An 18,466-nucleotide genomic window follows, 5' to 3' on the forward strand; every position below is an offset into this window, starting at 1 on the left:
CGAGACTTGTCTGCGTCGCCAGTGAAGTGTTTCTCGATTTGAAGACCTTTTCCAGTGACTTCATTATTGATTTGCCCATAGCTATTCTCTTACTGAATCTTTTGTCGTCCTTGAAATGAGTAGCAATAACATGTTCGAGCTTTCCATCTTGACAGTCCCTAGTAAGTCCTTCATTCCATCTACGCTTGTTGCTATTAATTTTATATTGTCTATGTATTTAAGATTGTTGATGAATCGTCCAGCAATTTTGATTGCTTCTTTTTTGGCAAGTTCAGTCTTTCTGAAAATAGCTTCTTCACATAAATTGAAGAGAAATAGTGTCAGGATGCAGCCTTGTTTGAAGCCTCACTCTACTATGAACCATGCCGTGTTCCGCTCGGACTGTTGCTTCTTGGTTGATGTAAAGGTTCATCATACCCTTATCCTTCATGGCATTCCAAACTTTCTGGTGATCAACACAGTCGAAGACTTTGCTGTAGTCAATAAAGCAAACATGGATCTCCTTGTATTTGCTGGCCTTTTTCCATTATCCAACTAAAATTAGCAATCACATCTCTTTTTTTTGTCTTGCCTTTTCTGCATCCTGCTTGTTGCTTTGGCAGATCTTAGTCAAAGTAAGGCTGTAGCTGTCTTTAGGATCTTTAGTAGTATTTTGCTGGCATGAGGTATGAGCACAATAGTCTGATAATTTCCACAGTTTGTAGCATCTCCCTTCTTCGAATAGGAATAAACACTGAGCCTGTCCAGTCCTTGGACCATTTACTATTTGTCCGTATCTGACACAGGCGTGTGATGACATCAACTACTGCTTCAGAAGATTTTATTAGTGCTATTGGAATATTGTCAAATCCAGGCGCTTTGTTTTTTGACAGAAGCTTTATCGCAGCAATGACTTTGGCTTTCAAGATATTCGGTTCACTGTAACTTCCAGTCTGTTTCTTTCCGTATCACTGAGTCTTTCTTGTAGAGGTGCTCCGTGTATTCTTTCCATCTGTTCTGTTTGTTCCTGTTGGCATCTTTCAACATTCCCACTCTTGGGTGAAACTTTTGTCGTATCTCTGTGATGTTTTGGTATGCCTTCTTGGTCTTGCCATTCAGATGTTCGCTTTCTATCTCTATACATATCTTTTGGTAATAAAGTTCTTTATCTGCTTGACTGGCTATTTTTAGTCTTTTAATGTTTTTTGCATCCTGCTTTTTGCTTTTTCCATTAGTCTTTCTTCGATCTTTAGGGTCACTTCTGTTAACCATAGCTGAGGGGTTCTCTTCTGTCCCTTGTTTGTCTTTCTGGCTTCAGTATTAAAGAAGTTGTCCACTACTTAGACAACTCATTGTCATACCCCACACTTAACCCCGATAAAATAAAAAAGCTTATACTCCTGTGCTGGTGCCTTTCCCACGGTGTCGGCCCTTGCTCTTTCCGGGGCTCCTGTGTGGTTGTGACACGTGAGCCTCACTGGCGTCACTGTCCTCCAAATAAATATATATATATATATATATATATATATATATATATATATATATATATATATATATATATATATATATATATATATATATATATATATATATATATATATATATATATATATATAAAAAAAAATTATATATATATATTATATATATATATATATATATATATATCAGGAGTTCTGTATGAATGCTTGAATACTCCTTTTAATAATTACACACTGCTAAATTATGTAAATGGGCTGCCTATTTGCATTGGATAGATTGACCTGCTGACTTCACATTTTCTTAATCTTATACAGCACTTCTACTGTAATACACATTTTCTGTCCAGACTTTTACCAGGTATGTACCCATGGGACAATGTTTTATATGGGCCTGTGTTGAGTGCTGACTGCTTATGCGGCAAGTTAATTACACATTTAAGACCTGATTTTATATGTTGCAGTCATTTTGAGAGGTTGTGCTGCTTATAAACCATTTTTAATTTTGTGTCAAATATTTGATGAAAGGCAAAAATGAGTGAAGTATTGGTCACTGTAGGTGTTTTAAACGGGGCAGGTATTGGAAGTATCAATCAAGAAATGATCTCTGTGTGAAAGGGTTGTCTGTTTATGATATTGATTACCTAGCCTCAAATACAAGCTGAGCTGCAGTTCTTGGCAACCGCCACTGCATGGTGCACATCTAGCCTGAGCTGAGAACAACTGATCGGTAGGTGGACTGTTCCCGATCTGATCACCGTAGTATAGGTAATCAATATCAAGGCCAGACAACTCGTCTGACCTTTAGCATTGACTAAAGTATTGATGGAAAATCTGCTGTGACCTCGAGTAAAAATGAGTGCAATGGATAAGTCACCTCTCCTAAGCGGTCTTTCAGTAGTTCCGGAGCATCTTTGCTCTTAACTTTGCCTTGTTCTGTTCCTGTTATTTCTCCTGCATTTTTTTTATTATAAACTGACAATTAGGGCTTACAATATGTCCATACAATATGATGCACATCACTGATTGGCCATGCTGCTGTATATATAGGACAATGTCTCCAACTCGTATCACTATCAATTGATAAATTTCCAGGTGGAATAACAGTGGAACTAAGGGTGCAATGTTAAATGCTAAGAAAGATGCAGCAGAATTTATTCTGAGTACAATTCCTCTTCAAATGCTGGGCATAACAGTGCTATATCTGGATCTGGGGTTTTGTCCTGAATTGCCACCACAAACCACTGAACCGCATGTTGTGATACACATGTTGAGATTTTAATTTCTACTTGAAATTTGATTTCTGTGAGCTAAGGAGATGTTTTTGTGAAGCTGGGGCACACAAAGGAGAACATTTCTTGAAAAGTCCTCCACATTTGGAGCCCAGGTAAAATGCTGAAATAAGAAGAGTACAGATTATTTTCCATAGATATCTGACCAGTATGAGCTGCTCCTGCTGCTTTCCAGGAATGCTAATGAATGGATGTGATTGTGGACTGTCTGCTCCAAAAAAGTGGGTAGATGAAGATAAAAAAAATAAAAAGAGCCCCTCGTTTTAAGCTCCCCTTAGCCTCAGTTGCCTGAATGTTTGTTTGCTTGTGTAGTGTTTGCTTCTCTGAAAGAAGCAGATATTTAGAAGGTCATGTGTGATTATAGTATGATTTATCAGCTTCAATGTGACTGTAGGAACTACCTTTCTGGCTATTATATTAAAGAGCCTCTGTCAGCACAGAATGACTGACTGTTTTAAACCAAGTACAGGCGCTCGGTGCATCATGGCAGCGCCAAACATTTCAATACACCTCACCTGCTTGGTTTCCCTCTATATCCACCCTTCTCTGGCTCTGAAGCCAGAGCTGTCCGTCAAAGAGGGGGGTGGAGATTGCGTGACAGCAAGCAGGTGTGAAGTTGTGTGTATAAATGATTGGCCCACTGTGAAGCACAGGATGTTTGTACTTGCTTTCAACAGTCATTCTGTGCTGACAGTCCATTTAAGGAAAAGGTGAGAACCCGGACAACCGACTGATGGGACCTACCCGTGAGCTGTGGAAGCACGACTTTCCCATACTGACTAGTAAAAACTAAAGGGGTTGTACAGAATTGGGGGGGGGGGGGGGACACTTTTTTTTTTTCTTTTTTTTGATTCTGCACTGCTTCTATCCAGAGGTTGCCTGGTATTGTGACTCGGTGCCACTAAAGGGAACGGCGCTGATCTACAGTACTGCATGCAGCCTCTGAACTGGTGTGACACTGTTATTAAATGAAAGCTGCCATTTTTTTCTCCCTCTAAGGGAGACATCTGCAGACATCAGTCATCTGCATAGCGTGGTCCTTGTGATACACGGACGTTTTAATTCACACACTGCCTATTTTTATTGAATTTTTGCAACTGTCCCATTCGGATGAATAGAACTGATTTTCATCAGTAGCGTAGGAATTCATCCTATATCAAGGGCTTAGAGCGCCTCTGAGATTTAGATGTGCCTGCATGTTGTCTTGGCTGCAGAAATTCTCTGTCCACTAGAAAAAAAGTGTAGAACATGAGTAATCTAGAACATGTCACTGCACAAAAAGATGTGCCGGCTATGACATGGTAATTTACTGCCAGGAAGATCTGATGTAAAAAATCTACTAGCTACAGGCAGAAGTCTGATGGTGACCGATCTTACAGGAGATTATACACTACTACTGCTTGCAATCATTATGGAGTGCAGGTGCGCAGCTATGCCGGCCTGTTGACCCTTTCTGTTCATTTTCAGCACCCATAAGGGTCATTCCTGGCACGGGTTATCTGTAGGTTGTCCTGTGAATTTCTGCTAATGCTCCACATGGGCCACAAGATGATTGTTGTGAAATTCATTACTAGAACAAAGTTGTAGAAGCTGGCAGTTGCGTAGCTTCCAAAATCCTCAAAAACGTAACTATACTCTTATCAATCTGTTTTCTTAATTACATTTTGGCAGCGTCCTTAAAACATTAAGTTGGTCTGCCCAGCTATTGTTATAACATCTGATTGTCACTGGATACTGTCGGTTCCTGAAAGAAGCTATTGAACAATATAAAGAGCACCCATTAGAAAGTGTATTAATGTGTGCTTTTTATTTTTTTTGTTAGAACAAGGCTCGATATGTGCCCATTTATGGCTGACTTCATACAAACATAAGGAGAAATGCACGTATAGGGCCCAATTCATGAAGCCCAGCTTTTCTCACGCTGGTCTTGAGGGGGTGTGCTGGAGCCACACTCCTGTTTCATGAAGAGGCGCATGCCTCCGTAGCGTCTGACAAGTGGCGTGCACCACAGGACTGGAGTAAGATTTGTGGCGTAGCGAATGCCACCGCTCGTCTGTATGCTACAAACACTTAAACCGTCATTTTAATTTTTATTTCATAAAGCAATAGTAAACATAATAAGCAACTTTGTAATATGTCGTGGAGAAATTAGCTTCTTTCTCTGCCGAAATTGATCAGTCATTCTCAATTTTGAGGTAAAATCTGTATTCAGTGAAGACAGACTTTCCCATTACTGAGATAGGAGATGGCAGTTGCTATGGATACAATTCTGTGTAGATGGTCAAATTGCTTATAGCTCCTCCCTCCTATCTAGTTAAGATACAGCAGTCGCTATGGAAATAATTTTATCAGTAATTGGAGAGTAAATCCAAAAATAAAAAATCAATTAAACCTATAAATATGACACATCCATTGTAAAAATAAAACATTTATTTTAATGAAATAAAGAATACATAGGACCACAATTACACAGAGGAAAAAATGCCCAGAAAATGGACACCCTGGGGTGGGCAGGTAAAATATTAAATATTCAAGAGACACCATATATAGTTAGCCAACCACAGAATATACCAGTCCTGCATTATTGGTAATCTAGTACTTATACGAAAGTGTATAGTGTAATAAATATTAACCCAAGTGGGTACATGTATAAAGATATTATCAAAAGTGAACAACAGATGGTGGCTATAAATCCACCTATAGGATAGATATGGCATATAAATCACAGAGGTGTATCACAATAATAAAATAATGATAAATTTGCTACCTGCCAATCCCTCAGGGTCCACACAGATCCGACGCGCGTTTCGCCGATGGCTTTAACCATCCTGGATCTGTGTGGACCCTGAGGGATTGGCAGGTAGCAAATTTATCATTATTTTATTCATATTTATAGGTTTGTGTAGTAATTGGAGAGTGTCTAAACTGAATACAGATTTTACCTCAGAATTGAGAATTTTGATAATGGCTGATCAATTCTGTCAAGAGTAAGAAACAGATTCCTCTGCTATATTACAAAGTTCCTTATTTTTATGTGATTTATGAAATAAAAATTAAAACAGTTACTTTTTAAATACCAGAGTCCTGTCCTAGTAAAATAATTAAAAGAAAACAACTTGTACCACGCTGACCCAGTTCTAGCCTCCCAGTGCTCGCCTGACATTGGCTGCAGCGCTCACATGACATGTTGCCAGCTGCAGCTTGGTTGATGCTCCTCAGTATTACATCAGAGTGGGTGCGTGCCCTGGCAAAATAGTGAAGGCTGCAGCGTTCATATGACATAATGTCAGGTGAGCACTGAGAGCTAGCAGTCTGGAACAGTGCCTGTGCAACATTTTTCTCATCTTGTTCAGGACACTTGGGTACTTGAGGTTTGTGGACAACCCCTTCCAATGTCACCAAATAGCTTTCAGTGTGTAACAGACTGCTGAATTATGCTCCAAGGCAGGGGTATACAACATGCTATATTGTGCCACCCCCAACCTTTGGTGTACAGTGGTTTGCATGTCTGAGTGAAGAAGGGTAGCACAATGCTCAGGCGCAGAGATGAGTAAGTGTGAATAGAGCACTGTGCAGCCATATCTGGCCCCCATGCATCCATAGACCAGGGTTACTTGAGCCCTGTTTAGCACAGTAGACAGGAGCTTGTCTCAACTATTACTGTGAAATGTACCCCCCTACTACAACACTCATTCTGTAGTGGAGAGAGTCATGTGTGCAGGGTCTCCCCCACTGGAGTACTGATTGGGGTGATCTTCTCCATCATTCTCCTGATATGTGGCAGTCCTGGTAGAGGAGTCTGCGTGGCATATACTTTTGATATGCCATAAACTTCTCAAAAGGTAATACCTCTTAGTTTTCTTGCAGCCTTTTGGAAGTCATTGAATATGACAAATGTGCATTTAGACCAGAAAAGATTGTCCACCCCTGCTCTGAAGTGTTTGGTCCAGTCACTCGGGGCACTTTGATAGATACTGGAGGATACATTTTTGTGTAAGTGTGTCTGCTTTGCGTGTGCAAAAAAAGAATACTTGTCCATGTGATGTCCCTTTACCTTCTGTTTGGAAAACACAACACAAAGATGAGAAATGCTGATGTCTGTCTGAAGGAGGTCCAGGTACTTATTAGGAGTAATGTGCAGAATGATGGGAATAGGTGTCCCTTTCATTATACTATGCATGTTGAACTGCGCGGGGCCCAATAAGGGATTTGAGTGCCGTTACATCTGTTAAACAACTGTACATAGCCAAAAAACACGTAAACATAGGGGGAGAATCGCTAGCCGACCTTGGGCAGCGAAATCCCCTCCATTGATTCCTTTGTTTATGTTTTAACCAATTAACTGTCCAGAGAGCATGAAGATAAATCCGAGACACAGACAAACTGGTATAAATATGCAAATTCATTTTATTGTAGTATATTATAAAGAGTAATAAAAAGACAAGCAGGGTGGGTGCAGTATCACTTCATAAAACAATGTATATCACCTACTATATGGGTTGATATCGGGGGAAAAATATGATGACATGTTAGCTCTAAGTAATATTCATAACCACTGATTATTGCAATTTGCCCTGTGGCCAAAAAGAACCCACACCTAACCTATCCATAGATAATTCATGTAATTATCTTAATGACCAATTTATAAGAGCCCAGTGGCCCCACAAATTCTATGGCAATGGGGAAGGTATAGTGCAATAAACAGAGTCCAAAATTGGACAGGCAATCAACAAGTAAAACAACGGAGCCAAACTATATGGGTATCAGACCCCCCCACCCCCTCCGATACCTATAAACCCATTGGCATATTGCTTACCAGGGATGGAGAGAGGGTGGTAGAGGTAGAAGAGCGCCGTTACATCTGTGTAGCAATCATTGTCACCACAGACTCATCGCATCGTTGGGAGTACAGGTAGATCACCCAAGGCCTGGGAACAGCGCTTTCCTGTACTACATGTACATCTCTGAAAAGCCTATGATTAGCATTACTCTGTGCTGCCAGTGTCTGGGGGGGTAAATGTTGTAGATCGGTGGTCCCCAACCTTTCTTACTTTATGTGCAGGAATGAGCTCTGATAGTCACAAGCCACATCCAGAGGCCCAGCTGATGCTCTCCACCCCCACACAGTATTGACACCCAGAGTTGCTATCACCAGTATAATGCTTCCTCGTAGAAATTGCATTGAGGCAGTACACCTAGTTCTAGGGGTCCCAACCTTACTTGCGTTTGGTATTGTGGCATGAAGCTTTCCACCACACTATCGCTCCAGCTTCAAGCACCTCCTCTGACTGACTGGTGGTGTCCTCCTTTATAAGGCTGGTATCTTCCTTTATAAGGCTGGTATGTGCTTATCCATCTGCTCTTCTGTGCAGGGTTACTCACAAGTCACTATCTGGAGATCTGCTCTACATGGCTGTCTGCTAGACCTGGTGCTAATGTAGCCAGCTGACAGCCGCGAGCCACAGGTTGGGGGACCCCTGATGTAGATCAATGGTGAACAAATTTTTGGGACAGACTTTTATTAATCGTGGCTCGGTTTGCTGCTTTATTATCCTGCTGATTAGTACTGGTTCCACTTCTGAGAATACTGCTGATTCCAGTAAATTGTAGGTTATTCTTTTAAATACATGTACATGGACTTTCATTCTCATCTGTCACTGGGAAGTGGAAAAAAAGATCCTTACTAAGAAAAAAAAAAAAATAAAAATTCAAAGTTTGAAAGATTTAACTCCTGGATGCCTCTTCATCTCATGTATGGTCATCTTCCATTTTGTTGAAACATTGCCAGTAATTTAAAGTGCTCTCCTTATAATGCATAATGGGACTAGTAGTTCCCCTGTAAGCTACTCTGCTGTGAGGATCCAGTGATTCTACGTTGTGCTTACCATTGTTATAATTTAATATTATGGCCACTTAGTTTAATGTGCTTGGTCATTTTGTAACTGGTTGATATCAATGTGTTTTCTGATGCTACATTGAGGGAACTTATATATTCTGCATGACTTGTCCCAGACTTTCACCAGCAGAGTACAGGCTGCTGTTTTTTAGCAATTTGTTTTTAGCATTGCAATCCCAGCCTGTGGCATGTGTCTGCAATGTGGCCCAGAGATGACGGCTAGAAAAGCACTGAGGCGTCTGAAAAATTGCACAAAATGGGTCTTGGCAGCAGGAATATTTTATTTTTGCCCATTTTCCTTTGCTGGGATTCAATCTCTATTTGGCACAAAATATATGGAGGAATCAGACTATACAGTGCCTTAAAAAAATATTCATAACCAGTGAATTTTTCTAAAAAAAAATTTTTTTCACTTTACACCTACAAACTTGAATTTTTATGTGATTTACCAACACTAAGTAGCAAGTATTTGTGAAGTGTAAAGGACATGATGGTTTTTAATTTTAAAAATCTAAATTGTGATGTGCATTTGTATTTAGCCCCCGAGTCAATACTTTGTAGGACTACCTTTCGCTGCAATTACTGCTGGTCTATTGTGGTATATCTCTTCTAGCTTTACACATCAAGAGGCTGACATTTTTGTCCATTCTTTGCAAACTAGCTCTAGCTCAATAAGATTGGATGGAGGCGTCTGTAAACAGCAATATTCAAGTCTTGCCACAGATTCTTAATGGGGATTTAGGTCTGGGCTATTTCCGCTCGTTAATGTTTTCATCTAAACTGTTGCTTTGTAGCTCTGGCTGCATGTTTAGAGTTGTTGTCCTGCTGGAAGGTGCACCTCGCCCCAGTCTCAAATCTTTTGCAGCTTCTAACAGGTTTTCTTCCAGGATTGCCCTGTATTTAGCGCCCTCCATCTTCCCATAGACTCTGACCAGATTCTCTGGTCCTACTGAAAAATAGCATCTCCACAGCATAATGCTGCCACCACAATGTTTGACGGTGTGGATGGAGTTTTCAGGGTGATGTGCAGTGTTACTTTCCACAACACATAGATTTTTGCATTTAGTCCAAAAAGTTCTCATTTGGTCTCATTTGACCAGAGCACCTCTTTTCCACATACTAGCTTTGTCCCCTACATGGCTTTTTGCTAACAGGACTTTTTGTGGCTTGCTTTCAAAAATAAATGGCTTTCTTCTTGCCACTCATCCATAATGGGCAGATTTGTGGAACATATGACTAATGGGTCTCCTGTGGACAGATTCTCCCACCTTGGCTGTAGACCTCGAGCTCCCCCAGAGTGACCATTGGCCTCTTGGGCGCTTCTCTAATTAGTGCTCTCTACTTAGGATGTCAGTTTAGATGGACGGCTTAGTCTTGGTAGGTTTGCAGTTGTGCCATACTCCTTCCATTTTTGGATGATGGATTGAACAGTGCTCCGTGAGATGTTCAGAGCTTGGGCTTTTATTTTTTTAGAACCTAACCCTGGTTTACTCTTCTCCACAACTTTATCCCTGACCTGTCCGGTGTGTTCCTTGGTTACTGTTTTAATCCCTAATGATTTCAAACGAACCTCCTGAGGCCTTCACAGAACAGATGAAGTTATACTGAGAATAAATTGCACACAGGTGGACTCAATTTACTAATTGTGACTTCTGGAGGCAATTGGTCACCCAGGATTTTATTTAGGCCCCCTTCACACTTTTTTTTTTTTTTTTCTGGTATGGCTTAAGAAAAATCAATTCCAAAGCTTCTCCTATATTTTGCAATGTTAAACACTTAGGCTGCGTGCCCACGTAGTGTTTTTCAAGCGTTTATGCTGTGGAATTTCCGCAGCGTAAACGCTTGTGAAACGCTAGGTAATCTGCACCCCAAGGGGATTCCGCATGTTCTAAGCACATGCTGCGGATTTTTCCGCAGCGTTTATGCTGCGTACAAAAATCCGCAGCATGTTTATTAATTTTGCGGAAGCGCCGCCATTGACTTGCATTGAGACGCATAGAATCCGCATCTGTACATTTGTACAAGCGGATTTTATGTGTCTCTATGTGCGGATGGTACCCAGTTCTGGAGAAGAGGAGATTCTCATCCAGACCTGGGTACCATTGTACCTGTAAAAAAAAGAATAAAATAAAAAATAAAGTTTATAATCGCCTTTCCGAAGGCTCTCTCTGCATGCCGGCAGCGCTGAAGTACCTTCGGTGACGTCAGTCATGTGACCGCAGGCCCTTCACCGCTCTGTCTCGCGATATGCCGGCAGCGAGGAAGCAGCGCTGCAGCACACGCCGGGACATCGGGGGTGAGTATAGCTTTATTTTTTTATTTTTACGGTCACACTTTATAAATCCATGCTGTTTGCATGGATTTATATAGTGTGACCTAGTTGTCAAGCACTTTCCAAGTGATGCTATCGCCTGGAAAGCGCTTGTCAATCTGCATGCGGAAACGCACGTGAATCCGCATGTATTCTGCAGGAAAAAACGCATGCACAATCTGCATGTGTTTTTTCTGCCAGGGAGATGCAGAAATGCTGCAGAAATTTTCTGCTTCATTTCTGCATCGTGGGCACATAGCCTTACAACACATGCCACTTGTGTGCTGTACGTATTTTACACAGACCCATAGACTTGTATTGGCCCTTGCCATCTGTGCTGCTGGTAAAAAAACGTGTGCTACACCATAGATTATAATGGGTACTTGTGGTATCCGTGAAAAAACTGATGCCACACGGACATGCGAAGGGGGGGCTTTAGCGGTATCAGACTACAGGGGGCTGAATACTAATGCACGTCGCATTTTTCAGATTTATAATTTTAAAATAATTAGAAAACCATGTGTGATTTCCTTTACACTTCACAAATACTTGCTGCTTTGTGTTGGTATATCAGATAAAATACATTCAAGTTTGTGGGTGTAACATAAAAAAATGTGGAAAAGTACACAGGGTATGAATACTTCTTCAAGGCATTGTAGGCCCCTTTGTGTCATATAATACTTAAATGACACTGGATAGAAACATTAGATCATTGTCGGCAAACCCCGATCACAATCTTGTGTATGAGCTGTGGAGATCTCAGGGCACCTACAGGGGTAGATGGTGTGGAAGGATATAGAGGGGTTTGCGGTAGAACTAATAATGAGCAATTGACATTTGACTTCAATTATCTTTAGAGGAAACTTCTACAAGCTCACCCCTGCAAAAGAGGAAGAGGAGCCAGCACTGTGCAAAACTTGCAGCACGTACAGGAAAGTGATGCTGCAGCTTTCATGCTGACACACATTTAGCACTTCAGTTTACTATTTTAAGTCTTGGTTTCAGTTACAAAAATACCAGTCATTGAGACATTTGTGTCTTCAGGCAATGTCTTTAAGCTGGGGGTCTCATTGTGATCATTACCTAATTGATGTCTTACCTGTTCTGTAAATGATGCACTTTTCCAATCTCCAGCTGTATATAGCAGACATGTTTTGTCAGAAGTTCTCTTAATGGGTATCTGGCTGCTGAGACCTGCACTGATGGCATTTCAAGTGGGTGGCCATGTTCTGCATAATGTCATCCCTCTGTTTGCTTCCGACATTTTCTTTTGGTTTCATCGTTCAGGAGTGCACAGCTCCCTAACTTCTCCTTGCCTTGGTGACATTGGCCTCGTAGAGGTTGACTGGGTCCGCTTTATCCGGCAGTATGTCTGAGTCGCTGGTCCGAACTGTGCACGCTCGCATGATTCAAGCGGAGGCAACTTTGCATCTGCGGTGTCGCGGAAGCACGAGGCCGCTGAAGCTGGTCGGGTCCAGCAATCTGGCTAGCTTCAGAGCAGCACTTGCTAGCTAACCAGGCAACTCTGATAGACTACAGCCTTGGCTGGTAACCTAGGCAATAAGCAGTAAACTATAGAATTAAAAAAAAAAAAAATGCCTTCATCTTTGGGAACAGAGAGGATTTAAAAAAAAAAAAAAAAAAAAAGGTAAATCATAGTTACTTGAATTTACAAGCAATTTTACTGATTTAGCAACATGAGAACCCCCTTTAATTTTACCTATAGGCTTTTCATGTCATGTACTGTAATATTTTTTCCCTTTTTCGTCACCTACAACACAAATTATTCAACTTTTTTTTTTCTTCTCCCCATTTGAATCTTGGGTTTCACAGGAATCCTTCCTCTGCTTTCTATGAAGCATTTCACGTGAAGTTCCGTGGGTCAAAGAGACTGGGTGATAGGTATGAGCACTGAATGGCCAGGGCAGGGGTTTGCATGAACCGCTTGCCCTAAAGCTTGATTCTTCAATTAACCAATGGGAACGGTGCTGTGACCGTGGTGGAGTGATTCTGGTGTCAGTAATTCCAATGAGTGGGCTTGATAAATGAACTGTTCATTTCTTCAGGTTGTACCTGCTCCCTTCATTGCTCAAATCCAGTTTTCGTCTTCCAGTTATTTCCCTCCGATCCAACAATTTTTTTATTTTTTTTCCCCCCAATTTGTTAGAGTAATGTTATAAACAGTGTTTGCACCTTAATGGCGGTGCTCTCTCCCTTTTCTGTGTGGTTAGCCTTGCCTTGTCCCAAATCTCCTGTGTAACAGCGTTATAGTAGGAACCGTTTGTAAGGCCCCGCTCCACAACTGTGAGGAGAGAACTTCACTTTTTTGAGAACGATAATGACATTCACACAGTTCCAGGAAGACCATGCTGGACACTAATGATTCAGTGGAGGGCACCCACCACATCAACCTATTGGTTATTCCATCCATTGGGACTTTTCTAAAATGTTATACCTAAAGGTACTAAAACAGTGACCAAATTTAATTGTAAAGGTGTGCAAAAGTGGAAACCAAACTTCTAGATGTCTTTAATATAATCTGAATTTTAATTCCTCTGTACCTTGGTGTTATATCACCATCATCACTTCATTCTAATAGTAAATACAGACTCTATAATGACCACCTTAACAGTAAAGGATCAGGAGCTCATAACTTAGTCATTCTTTAGTAATGAGAACATATTCATCCCCTCTGACTCACAACTGACCATGGTGCTGGTACCTCTAATGAGTCTTATACCTGGACAGCCAAATGACATTACTGCCTTTTGATAACTACGGAGACTTGCATAATGCTGTGATTTTTGTGCATGATCTACATGGGTCCTCAAATAATTATTACAATCATTTATGGAGTAATTTGGTCTAGTTGAGGTCAGTGGGCTACGGAACAGATTTGGAAGGTTATACCAGCAAGTAGACATCCACCATTAGCTAGGGCTTCATCCTTCGTGTCCATGGGGTAAAGCTTAGTGCCTCTTGTGAGGACCTCGGTGTTTTCTTTCGCATATTCTCACAGTACGGTATTAAAATGTTTCCACGGGACATTTTGTGCATCCCATGCCATACATAGAACATGTAGATTACTAACATGAGGTTATATTCAGTGCTGTACATCATACAGACTGGACAATGTCTTATACCACCATCCTTCATTATCTGCTTCATACATTCCTGATCACCATTCTTCTTTAGGGGTGACATGCTGTATGGTGCCCTAGCAAACATTGACAAATCCATCAGTTTTTTTTGCTCCAAAAACCTCAGTTCCCAAGTCCTGTGATCCTTGGTACATGTGGAGGGAGCTATATGATCTAATTGTCTACAACTTTTTTTTTTCTTTAGTCTTTTTAGATCTACAGTATTTCTATTTTGCATTGGAAGAACTTGGAAAACTGGATTAGAGCAGTCAAGGGAGCAGGGAATACCGTGTAAGAAAAATAAGTGGGATTAACAGTATGAACACCGACTGATTTAGCAACTTTTTCTAAGTCCCAAACAGAAAAAAAAAGAAACGGAAAAGGTAAGTTTTATTTCCCTTTATTGAGAAGGGTGCACGGAGTCAATTACCAAATACAGGATTTAGCAACTTTTGGGGTAATGGGATATTGGGTATTCGGAGAGAAGTCTGTGGCTTGATGTTGGGGGAGAGAAGTCTGCAGCTGTATTTCTACTAGGCCATGACTTGCCTATTGTGCAGCGTGATCTGTGACTATTTTATGACATTTGCATTCTACTAATCTGTGGTTGGCTTGTAACCCAGACGTGATAATGCTTCCTTAAGGTGCACATTCGTCTTGCATTGTGTGATTTGTGTGCTTGTAATCACAATGACTTTTTGTATGTTTTTTTTATGCTGCATGACTATATTACAATGATTTACAGCTCTATAGACATGAACCCACAATGTGGGACAAGTGTTACAATGCAGATTGCTTCCAGATAGATACATTGGCTATTCTGCCTCTTTCCTCTGGGAAGTGGTATTTTGAGCCTTACTGTTAAGGTTGCTATGTGACTTATCCCTAGAGTTCGGTAAAAGCAAAACCAGTTCATCAACAGGAATTAACAGTTCGGGCCTATTTATTTTGTGGCTATATTACAAACATCAGAATGTGAGAAAACCCAATTGTATCCCAGCTGAGGTGTGTCTGATAAACATGACACTGGATCGCACCCCAGTATGTACAGTGTGTGTTACAGCAGTGTGCATTCAGGTGTACACGGTTACATTCGGAGGTACTTTAGTACCAGGCTGGGGTAAGTAGCACATCCTGCTCCATGGTGACTTTTAACCCCTTAAGAACCTGGCACTTTCTATTTTTGTGCTTTCAGCGCTGCTGTGTATAGCGGAAATCATGCTCTCCAATGAACGCCAGCTAAACATTGGCTTTCACAGGCGAATAGTCATGACAAGCATAGAGGTTTTCAGGAGACCCCCAACTGTTATGGCAACCCGCTATCACATAATGGGTGCGTGGAATGGTGCGCCCCTTGCTGGCACATGTTAAATGCCGCTGTCAGATTGATGGTGACATTTAACAGGTTAACACATATGGGCTCCATCAGTGGCTGTTAGGCCACATGCACACTTTCAGTATTTGATCAGTATTACCTCAGTATTTGTAAGCCAAAACCAGGAGAGGAACAATCAGAGGAAAAGTATAATAGAAACTCCTCACCACTTCTGTATTTATCACCCACTCCTGTGTTTGGCTTACAAATACTGATTTCAGATGCTGAACGTGTTAACGTGGCCTTAGTCACATGATGGCTAATTAAATCAGCCATCTGCTGGGAAAGATTCAGGCTCAGCGTGCGAGCCCGCATCAAAGGCAGGGACAAGACATATGATGTAACTATGTCATGAAGGGGTTAATGCACAATGGTTTTTTTTCACTGCACTTGAATTTTTTTTTTTTTTTTTGCTATTTTCCCTTGCCATCCACATTACCCTACAGAGTTCCATTCAAAACTACAACCTATCACTGCAAGATTAGCAAAGTTATCGCTATTTAGAGGGAGAGGGGAGAAAATACAATTGGCAGCGGAGGGAAGGGGTTAAATAAGTCTAACGTTTCTCTCCCCTACTTCCATGTTACAAATCATTGTGATCCTGTGATTCAGTGCTTTCATTTAGAACCATCATTTATATTGTGGGGGAAAAAACAAACCAAAAGTCACCAAAAAGGCGACACATTTAAGACGTGACAAATTGGAAGCTGATTCGACAGGCTGAACCAAGCCACCCTACAGCTTGCTGATCTTTGCCACCTTTTCAGTTCTTTAAATCCGTCATGCAGTTTTTCCCCACAAACCTCTTAACGTGTGCATTGCTATAGGTGCGGCCAGACTGCTCCTGCCCAGTGGTAGCCATGTTCAGAGGAAACTGCTGTCTAGCATGGATTTATTTATGGCTGATAACGCCATCTAGTGGAGCGTAGGCAGTATAGCAACTGTATGAACGTTCTTTTTTTGTTTAGATGACACCTCTTCTGGTAGTAATATGGCTTAATTGTAGTCCAGTCATCAACATATGGAAAGTATTTATTGAAATTATCATTTGTACCATCTTTATTTTTAAAAGGGGTTGGGCCACTTTCTCATTGGTACAGCTTTCCTTTCAGTCCACACAACATTTTTGGAGGAGCAAGTGACCAAACCTGTCTGTCTCCTCCAATTGTAAAGCTGCTTTTCTATTGAAGGAGGCTGATTGACAGATGTGGTCACACGCTCTTCCACTGTTAGCCATTGTATGGGAAGATGTGCTGGTCAGTTTGTAAGGAAAACTGCACCAACTGAGATGTGGCCAGCCCCTTCAAGCACACTTTTGTATTTTTAATTCTAAGAAGTTGTTTTATTGCGAAATTCTTATGCTACTTGCTTTTCATCCATGAACCACCTTATACCGCTACGCCTTTTATGTATTGACTGTGGGTTTTTTTGTTAATTTGAAAGTAGTTTGTTTTTGTTTTTTCTTTCAATATCACAATCTGTATTTAAAAATAAAAATTGCACTTTTCACATTGGTTGCTGGAGCTGCAGCCCTAAGCTCCCTGTTTCAAGAAATGCACATGTCCATTAGCAGCATAAGGGAATGTGCGCAATTTTCCGCAGCTGTTTCTACAAGAAAAATGCTGCATTAAAAGATGTACGATTTGCAGTTTTTCCCATTCATTAGAATAAGTGAAAAATGCTGCAAATATACTGATCGCCATGATCTCCTGTAGATTGCAAACTCCTTCATATCTGCAAGGAAAAAGATACACATATTACTTACCGGTAATGTGTTTTTTCGGAACCCATGACGGCACAATGAGAGAGGGGATCCGCCCTTCAAGGACAGGAAACCTTCAAGATAAAAAGGGCGGCGCCTCTCTCCGCCTCAGTGGATTACAGAGCATGAGAGGACTCTCCGGTTAGAGCACATAATTTTAGTAACCATAAACGAATTTCACCCATGTGAATACTCAACACCCACCAACCGGTAGGTGAACACCATAGTGATAGGGAGGGAATGTAAAAGTGCAGTCATGGGTTCCGAAAAAACACATTACCGGTAAGTAATATACGTGTTTTTCTGTCACCCATGACGGCACAATGAGAGCATTACAGAGAACTAGGTATGTAAGGGAGGGACCACAGCCTGCAAAACCCTTCTCCCAAATGTGAGATCAGAGGAGGCAGAAAGGTCAAGTCTATAGTGATTATAGAAAGTGGATGGAGAGGACCATGTGGCCGGCTTACATATTTGCTCAATGGGCACGTCCGCTCTTTCTGCCCAGGAAGCAGCCATGCCCCGTGTAGAGTGGGCCTTCAGATTGTTAGGAGGATCTCTGCCTGATCCCTTATAGGCCATTGTGATGGCTTGCCGGATCCACCTTGATAGTGCCTTTTGAGACCTTTGATCCCTTTCGGGAGCCCTGAAAGGAGACAAATAGAGCCCTATCTTTCCTCCATGAGCTTGTGGATGCTAAATAATGTATAAGGCATCTCCTGACATCCAAGGTATGAAATCTTTCCTCCTTGCTATTTTTTGGTTCAGGACAGAAGGAAGGTAGGGCTATCTCCTGAGACATATGAGATTTAGAAACCATTTTAGGAAGGAAAGCAGGGTCTGGTCTCAAAACTACCCTATCGTCTAGCACTAAGGTAAAAGGTGGATCTGCAGACAAAGCCTGTAACTCACTAACCCTCCGTGCTGATGTTAAGGCCAACAGAAGTATTGTTTTTAGGGTGAGTAATTTTATGGACCCTGAGCTAAGGGGCTCAAAGGGAGAACCTGTTAACGCGTTTAGCACAAAGTTTAAATCCCAAGAAGGGACCCTTATTATAGGGGCTGGATTGGCTCTACTGCATGCCCTCACGAACCTGGAAATCCATTTGTTACCGGCCAGATTATAATTATACAAGGCCCCTAAGGCAGAGATTTGGACCTTTAAGGTGCTAACCGCTAGGCCTTTCTCCAGCCCTTTTTGAAGAAATTCCAAAATGGGCGTTATGGGAAACCCCA

The 18,466-nt window shown here is 41.3% G+C and overlaps 1 protein-coding gene across 4 annotated transcripts in view; it reads left to right on the forward strand.

Annotated features, from left to right (window-relative positions):
* Positions 1 to 18,466, forward strand: part of TSC22D2 (TSC22 domain family member 2) — a 64,224-nt gene that overhangs the window by 7,035 nt on the left and 38,723 nt on the right. The window contains exons 2-3 of one of the 4 annotated variants that reach the window (XR_012318375.1): positions 12,787 to 12,855; positions 14,299 to 14,476. The exons of 1 other annotated variant lie outside the window; for it this stretch is intronic. Coding sequence is in view for 1 of the 3 variants with exons in the window: in XM_073674705.1 (XP_073530806.1) it covers positions 12,787 to 12,855 (69 nt within the window). In the remaining 2 variants the exon portion in view is untranslated. The remainder of the gene's footprint in view (positions 1 to 12,786; positions 12,856 to 14,298; positions 14,477 to 18,466) is intronic. 2 more of the 4 variants (XR_012318376.1, XM_073674705.1) reach the window with 2 other exon arrangements.

The sequence above is a fragment of the Phyllobates terribilis genome, unplaced genomic scaffold (assembly GCF_046119375.1).
Source record: "Phyllobates terribilis strain yellow unplaced genomic scaffold, ASM4611937v1 Scaffold_3__8_contigs__length_932513732, whole genome shotgun sequence".
NCBI lineage: Eukaryota > Metazoa > Chordata > Amphibia > Anura > Dendrobatidae > Phyllobates > Phyllobates terribilis.